The sequence below is a fragment of the Acanthaster planci genome, unplaced genomic scaffold (genome assembly GCF_054643075.1).
Source record: "Acanthaster planci isolate LZ-2023a unplaced genomic scaffold, COTS_SCS Contig79, whole genome shotgun sequence".
Classification (NCBI taxonomy): Eukaryota; Metazoa; Echinodermata; class Asteroidea; order Valvatida; family Acanthasteridae; genus Acanthaster; species Acanthaster planci.
In genome coordinates, this window is record NW_028257701.1 from 51590 (window position 1) to 60505 (window position 8916).

The 8916-nt window shown below is 45.7% G+C and overlaps 1 protein-coding gene across 1 annotated transcript; it reads right to left on the minus strand.

Moving 5' to 3' along the window:
• On the minus strand, positions 1 to 5649 carry LOC147795311 (uncharacterized). The gene has a single exon (XM_087132086.1). It carries the CDS (start codon positions 5647 to 5649, stop codon positions 1 to 3), a length of 5649 nt encoding a protein of 1882 aa, XP_086988212.1.
• Positions 5650 to 8916: the final 3267 nt, after the last annotated feature.

The following is an 8916-nucleotide window of genomic DNA, read 5'->3' on the forward strand; positions in this document are numbered from 1 at the left end:
CTAGTTCTTGGCACTCTCCACAAGACACAGTTTGGTGATAGGTCGTTTCAGCTCGCTGGTACCGGTCTTGACATCCACCTGTCGAACATTGCCCTCGTGATCTGGATAGGTGCGACTGATCCTTCCCAAAGGCCAACGCCCACGAGATAGATTCTCATCCGCTACCAGGACTAGATCTCCAACTTGAAGATTCTGCTCTCGTTGGGTCCACTTTTGACGAAGTTGCAACATAGGTAGGTATTCGTGCACCCAGCGTCTCCAAAATTGATCTGCGAGATACTGAGCCTGACGCCAACGTCGACGACCATATGAATCCTCCTTCTGGAATAGACCGGGAGGCAAACTGGGACTACCTTTCAACAGTAGCAAATGATTCGGTGTCAGAGGCTCGTCTTCACCTGGATCGAAGCTCAGTGGGGTGAGCGGTCTTGCATTAAGAATCGCTTCTACTTCTGCCATCAAGGTTACCAAAACTTCATCCGTCACAGCTTGCTCTTTTAGCAGACATTTCAATATCTTGCGCACGGACCGTATCATTCTCTCCCATACGCCACCCATATGGCTTGCCGTTGGAGGGTTAAATTGCCACTTGATACCCTGTTGCAACAGAAAGTCGCCGATCTTTCGCTGATTTAGATCATCAAGACTCTCACGTAGTTCTCGTTCTCCCCCAATGAAGTTCGTCCCATTGTCACTCATGATGATCTTTGGCCTGCCTCTTCTTGCTATAAATCGGCGATAGGCATTGATGAAACTGTCGGTATCGAGAGAATGGGCTACTTCGAGGTGAACTGCACGCATCGACAAACATGTAAAAATACACCCGTACCGCTTAACATGACTTCGGCCCTGCTTAACTAAGATAGGACCAAAGTAGTCGACACCTACTGATGTAAACGGTGGATCATCTGGTGTTACTCTAGCTGCCGGTAAGTCAGCCATGAACTGCTTTCTTAATGGAGCATTTCTCCTCTTGCACTCGAAACAGTTGCCAATGATACGTCTAACAGTTGCACCACCTCTAACGACCCAGAACTTCTCCCTCAACGACGACCATGTCATTCCGACACCAGAGTGACCAACCTGTAAGTGATGGTGTATGATGATGAGATCTGTGACCTTGTGATTACTGGGAAGAATAATTGGATGTTTCATCTCCTCATCGATTGGTGCATTTCGAAGGCGGCCACCTACTCGTAAGATGCCATCCATCAAGACAGGATTAAGCTTCTGAAATAAAGAAACTCGTCTTTTGGCCTTCCTTCCGTTGGACACACTGGTTTGCCTTTGTGAGAGAAGAGCTATCTCTTCGGAAAATTCTTGTTGCTGCATGTACCGTATGATTTGTCTCTCTGCAGTCTGGCACTCTTCAAGAGTCAGAGTTCCCTGCTTCAGGTCCTCATCCTTTCCTTTCCCCTTGCAGCGTAGGTGCAGGTTGTGGACAAACCTCAAAAGCCAAGCAACTCCTCTCTTCAGTCGATTCCATGACGAATACTTGGCCAAGAGATCATCAATCTTTGACTTTCCCTGACCTAAGGTTGTCTGTGTCACCACTCTCTTGACTTCGGGATCCCCTTCAAGACCATCGTTTACTGGCAAGATGTCAGGATCTGGTGCTGTGCCCAGCAGGACAACAGGAGACACGGGCCAATTTTCCTCGCTCATCAGGAGAAACTGTGGCCCTTTCAGCCATCGGCTATCTGTAATCATCGTGTCAGCACCACACCCCCTTGACCCTTCATCTGCCGGGTTGGATTCCGAATCTACATACCGCCACTGGGACTCCTTAGTTGCATCTTGGATCCTTGCAACCCGATTTGCCACAAAGGTACGGAAGCGTCTACTTTCAGTCCGTATGTATTGCAGAACTGAAGTCGAGTCAGTCCAGAAAACGACATCGGTAATGGGCAATCTAAGCTCGTCTTGCACCATCTTGCTCAGCTGAACAGAGAGAACAGCCGCTGTCAACTCCAATCGTGGTATGGATGTGGACTTCTTGGGACACAGCCTTGCCTTCCCAACAATGAAAGAGCAGTTGATCTTTCCTGAACCATCAACTGTCCTCAAATAGGATGCAGCTGCATAACCACGTTCAGAGGCATCTGAAAAGAAGTGTAACTGACTGACTTCTACTTGGTCTACCCCTCTTGGCTTCAGACATCTGTCGATGGTAAAAGCCTCCAATTTCGGCAAATCGTCTAACCAGTGTCTCCATCTGAGCAACTGATGCTCCTCAACCCTTTTATCCCATCCTAGCCCCCCACTGCAGACATCCTGAAGCAATATCTTGGCTGTTAGGATAAATGGGGCTAGAAAACCCAAAGGATCAAACAGTGAGCTGACAGTCGACAAGATACCCCTTCTGGTAGTAGGCCTATCCTTCAGAGTGGTCATGAACTGAAAAGTGTCAGCTTCTGCATTCCAGTGTATGCCAAGAGTACGTTCATAGGGCAAGTGATCCAAATCCAGATCAAACACAGACGGTGCCCTTTCATTAGCTGGAATAGCTGTCAGAACCTCTCGGCTATTGCTGAGCCATTTCCCGAGTCTAAATCCACCCTTGTTTAGCAGACCGATGAGCTGACAGGCAAGATTAATGCCGGCTTCTGCGTTGCTCACCGACACCAGAAGGTCATCAACATAGAAGCTGTCATGTACTGCTCTGGTAGCAACCTCTCCATAAACAGCACCATAGTCCTTGGCTGTTTTCCTCAGGGCAAACCCTGCACAACTGGGAGACGAAGTGGCCCCAAACAAGTGAACCCGCATCTGAAAGTCAGTGGGATCCTTTGACAAGTCATGATCTGGCCACCAAAGGAATCGTAAAGCATTGCAGTCTCTCGGAGGCACCCGCACTTGATGAAACATAGCCTCTATGTCAGCTACCAATGCAACAGTCTCCTGACGGAACCGTGTAAGCACACCCACTAGGCTGTTGGTGAAATCTGGGCCCTGCAGGAGATTATCGTTGAGTGATGTACCCTTGAATCTTGCAGCGCAGTCAAATACCATCCTCATTTTGCCAGGCTTCTGAGGATGAAAAACCGGGTGATGAGGCAAATACCACCTTTTTCCCATCTCAGCATTTGGTACATCTTCTGTCACCGGCCTAGCATACCCTTTCTGGATGTAACCATCAATGGTCTCCTTGTATTGCTGACACAGCTCTCCATCCTTCTGCAGGCGCTTCTTGAGGGAGCCAAGTCTCGTCTCAGCAAGAGCCCTGTTGTCTGGCAACTTGACATTCTCGCCTCTCCATGGCAGACCTATCTCATAGTGGCCATCAACCAACTTTACTGAATCTTCCATAATAGCTCTTGCCCTCTTGTCCTCAACCGAGTCGCCTCGCTTGGTGTCCATGATAGACCCACCAAAGTCTACCTCCCAAAACCTCTGAACCTGCTGAAGCAGCCGATCATCTTGCAAATTGGCATGATGACTATTGAGGCCTCCTGCCTGTTTCTTAAGTGAGGTCGATGTAGGGCCAACAAGCGTCCATCCCAGAAGGGATCGCACAGCGTAAGGTTCTTTGCGTCCTCCTCGCCTCTCATCCATGACCCAAAATGCCTCCGGAACATCTCCGCCAATCAGGATCTGAACTGGCCTGCCTTCAGTATGGGGAAATTCAATTCCATCCAGATGCCTCCATTTTCTTACATCTCTCTCGCTTGGAAAGATACTTCTGGATATCGGCAAGGTTTGCACTGTCCTCACCCTTGGCAGGTCTATCTCCTCCTCACCTTCAGTGGACCTCACTGTTAGGTTGACTTCCATTCCATCGTACTTCCTTTCTCCGGCAACAGTGTTCAGGGAGAATGTGAACCTCTTACTGTTGACTCCAAGCTCTTCAGCCAACCCTTCATCACATAGCGATACGTCACTGCCTTCGTCGAGTAGAGCACAAGTCTCAACCTCATGGCCATTATGCATGACCCTCACTGGAAGAACTCGTAAAGCTACGTGTCTAGATGTCACTGAATGACATGCTCCAGGCTCTTCCCCTTCACCTTCTATCACCTGCTCCCCAGCCCCGGTCGAGGTACACGTTCCAGCAGATTTCGGCTCCGCTTGGGTGTTGCTGTCTTCCTTCTCCTCAGAATTTGCAACCGGTGCCCTTGGGGGATGCAAGAGTGTGTGATGCTTCCATGTGCAGCCAGCAACTTCACACCGACTGCTAAATTTGCATTGTCTTGCAACGTGCCACTGAATGAAGCAGTTGTCACACAGCTTATTATCACTGACAAACTTACGACGCTCATCGTAAGACTTCAGTGTGAAATTCTTGCAATCTGCCAGTTTGTGAGATAGAGAACAGCATGGACACTTGACCTGTTTGTCCTTCCTTTTTGTGTCTGGACGGCTGTCGGCAACAGAATTGGTTGACAGCGTGGTCATCTTGGCCTTCGGAGTTGAGCGTGGAGATGGGCTGGATCCCTTTGGACTAACAGCCTTGCTGATGTTTTGTCTATACATATTGCTGGCAGTCTTTGCCTTTTGTTCCACAAACTCTGTCATCTGCACAAAGCTTGGTTCTTGTCTGGACTCTATGGTAGCCTGTGCCTTCTTTGCCCAGTCTGCTTGAAGGTGCAATGGCAAGAGACGCTGAACTTTAAGTAAGTTCCCTGAGCTGTTCATGTCTGCATTGTATCCCAGTTGGGACAACGTTATTTGGCACTTTCTCATGTCTCTTGCTAGATCCCAAAGGGCATTGCCATCGTTTGGTCGTATCTGCCCTCTGCTGGTGACCTTATGTAGCAGAGCATGCATTATCAGGTGCGGTTGACCAAACTGCTCTCGCAAAATTTCAAGTGCCTTCTTGTAACCCGCCGCTGGTTCCATCAATATGCAGTTTTCTATGCTCTCCTTTGCTTTACCACGGCAGTACTGCACCAGATACGTCAATCTTGTTCGAGCATCGGTCACCTTTGAGCCAATGTTTGTCTCAAATCCCGTCACAAATGCCCAATATTCGGCTGGATCTCCACTGAAGGACTTGATGTCAGGCTTCGGTATATTCATGGTAAGCATCAAGGCCTGACACAACTGTTCAACGCTTGTTTGCTCACGTGCTGGAACAGGGTGAAAGCCAGCTACGTGTGTTGTGGCATTCTTATTTTGTGCTGGAGTGGACTGTGAGGGCGCTGCAAATGTTAGGGCTATCTCTTGATCATTACTATTTGAAGGAAATGTTACAATGCCACTTACATCTTTCATGTCAGCCTGCGCTGGGTCATGATTGACAGCCGGAGCACTGCTTGTGACTTCTTCACTTACGTCAATTGCTTGTGTGACATCTGGTCTGTCTCCTGTGGCTTCATCTTCTGCTTCCATTTCCTCCTCCCAAAGTTGTGCCTCTAACTGTGCTTGCTCCTCTTCATCCTCCACATTTTGAAGTTCCAACTTCATCTCCAGCATCATTTTCTGTTGTTCCAGCTCCTGCTTTCTCTTCAGCTGCTCTCTACGCAATTTTGCCATCTCCAGCCTTGTCTTGGCCTCTCGATACTTCTGATTGAATGATCTGCTTGATCTCTGAGATCCATGTTCACTACCATTGCCCTCTGGAGGAGGGGGATTCGATGTTGGAGCCTTCTCTCCACCTTTACTAGTGGTTTCCTCTGGGGAAGGTGTTGACTTAGCTTCATCTGCCATGATCTTTGTCTTGACTTGATACGTAGTGTGCACTTATATTTCAGCCCAGAAAACGAATCGTGAACTTTCATGTAGCTTAGTACATGGGAAATATGTCCAAACTCAATCTGAACTCGCTGACTTTATTCACTCTCAAACCTTTACATGTGGCTCCTTATTTGCTTAGGCCTATACAGCCTTTATAGTATAAAATAACTGTGCACATGTAGCCGTGTGTGGCAAGTCCAGCCTTGCTGTTGTGACTGTGGTTACGACGGTATACGGTTGCGGTATAGTAGCAGTATAGTAGTGGTTCACTAGAAACCAAAAACAACAAATAACAAATGAATAATAAATGAGAAATAGCGTGGTCCAAGATTTTAACTTAAAACTTCTGCTTGAACCCTCTATGAAATGTACATAATAATTAGTATCCCGGCGAATGATTAAAATAAGCCCAAGTTTATGCCCCCAAATCCTCCCAGATTTTCACCTTTAAACCCTTTAGAATGGCCCAAGTTTACTTCGTTTAACTCTTTAATGCTTATAATTCACACCTAATAACAATTTAGACCAATACATACCGATTGTGTAGAGTCTGGGGCAATTATTAGCGTAAGTTCCTGGGGTTTTACGTTACTTGCGTTCGGAAATTACATGTCATGTGTGAACCTTGACCTAAACCCAAAAAATAGAATGAGGGCGCCCTACAATTTTATGAGACAAAAAAGTTTCTCGGTCGGCAACTATGCAGACGTTATACCTACGACTAAAGCATACCTACAACAAAATAAAAACGTATATATTTAAATGGACGACATCAAAAGCATACTCAACGAGCAAAGCGGAGCGAGCGGCGATTCAAACGAATGTAAACCAAACGTCAAAGATAGACTCTGTTCGATAGCCGCATCAGGTGAAAGCAAGAAGTACCTAGGCAAAGAATACTCGATCAAAGAGATCGAAGCTCTGTCGCCCAAAGATCAAGAAAAGCTTTTTAACCTATACGAAGTTAAATTTGGCAAAGAGATCGTAAAAACTCTCGGCTACGCGATTTTGAGCCTTTACTCTCGCCTACTCGGTATAGCTACCCCGATCGATCTACTCGGTTTCAACGTCAACTTAAAGTCTGAAGAAGCGCTTACTAAAGATTTAAACGACGACCCGATTATCAGTCAAACGATGGGGCACCTACTTACTGAAGTCTGTTACAAGTACGGAGTTTACCTATCCCCACTTACAGCTATGTTGATTACAACAAAACATCTAGAATTTAACAAAAGTTGTCTTATTATAAAAGAGGATGTCAACGGAAACGAGCAACAACGAAGCGAACCCGACGGAAGCGAGCGTAGCGAGCAACCCGAGCAACCAAATTCAGACGGTAACTAAAGCTAAAAATCCAAAGCGTGTAGAACAAGGTAAGAAGTTAGCCGAGCATAACAAAAAGATGAAGCAACAGCTCGTCAAGATGAAACTAGCGGGTGAAGAAAACACCGAGGAAAAAAATCTAGCTTTACCCAAATGGCCTTTGAAAACAGAAGCTTGATACTCGGTGGATTGGGTATCACTGGGGTTTTTCTCTATTTAATTTGGAAAAATAGATCTCAACAAATTATTCAACCAAAACGAGAAGCGAGAAAAACGAATGAAGCGAGTAAAACGAGCGTAGCGAGTACGACCGGAGAGAGCACGAACGAAGTGAGTATTCCTAACCAAGAACCAATTTTGGACATGGAATGAATTTAAAAGTTCTTTATATATAAATATGAGTAACGCTAAATCAATCGACGTAAACGGAATCGCCAATACGGTTTACCACGGTGTCGTCGTTTCGGGAATTTCTATTGGATACGCTATGCTGTCGAGCAAGCTTTTTAAAATTAAACCGCCGGATCTAAATAAATTATCCGCCGAAGATTCGTTGAAATTGACCGCGTTGTCTAGCGGTGCATTGGCTACCCAGGGTTGGTTGGTAGCACAGGGTATCCTGCCCGCAAGCCTGCCCACCGCTTAAAAAAATACAAAACATATATTATAAAAGAAATGGCAGAAGGAGGATTCGATCCTGAGGAAATACCTCTCTTAGAAAATCAAGAAATAAGCGATCAAAGCGAGCGCGACCAAGATTTTATTGAGAATGATCGACAAGAAACGTCCTTTATAGAAGGTGCAAATGAACCTGGATGGGATGATACCAACACTTCATTACATGAACTAAAAGTAGGAAAAGGTCCGATTAAACTAAATAAACCTGTAGGGGACGATACCAACACTTCATCATATGGAGAAAAGGTAACAACAAAACCGATTGAATCAAAATTGGCCGTAAACCCAAGACCAGCAACATTATCCGGTGATCCTTTAGAACGAGGGAGAGCGGCATTAATAACTAATCCAATTGTAGAAGACTTTTACCGATATTTTAAAATCGCCGGAAGAAAAGATGTACCATCAGTACTTCACAATGAAAGGTTTGATTACCGCAAAGGCAAAGGTTTATTTTACAAACGTGAAGGCGAATACGGTGATGTGCTATTAACCGACAAAAGAAACCCAGATCTAGTCGTCGGTCTTGACACAATCATCAAAAACGCCAAAGCTGCTGGATACACCGGAATGGGTGAAGACACCACGTCAGCGCAAGATTTTATAAGATTCAAATTGGGATTTGGCAATTATGGAAGATCGGTGCAAAAAGCTGAATCAAAGTTAAAATCCATTAAACCAAAGAGCATTCAAATGGAAGAGCTACCCCAAATATCAGACCAAGTCAGTGACATCGTAGAAGAGCTCACCAAGATAAGGGCATACAAACAGAAGGATTAAACTATCGCGAGTTGGTCGCTTTAGATAAATCATTACAAAAGATTAGAGGACAGATACGATTAAACGAAGCTAAAATTACAGAAATTCAAGAAGAAATAAGTAGTCTCGAGACTTCTGAAGATTCGGGTCGTTTACGTGAATTAAACGATCAACTCAAAGCACTACAAGATCACAGAGACACATTAAACGGCCAACTCAAAAGCCAAATATCGCGAGTTAAAGATTTGATTTATTACGCTTTACATGCGGATGACACCCTGGGTGATAAGATTCGAACGATATTTAGAGAGCAAGGTGTCACGATCGTAAGCATTTTAACGGCTTTTAGTTTAGCGGTAAGTACCATCGTTAGTAGTATCGTAGCTAGCGTCAGAGCTGTTGGAACTCCTAGTGTAACGCCTGAACCCGCACCAACGCCTAAACCAACGCCTAGACCCGAGACCGCCGATTGGATCAAAC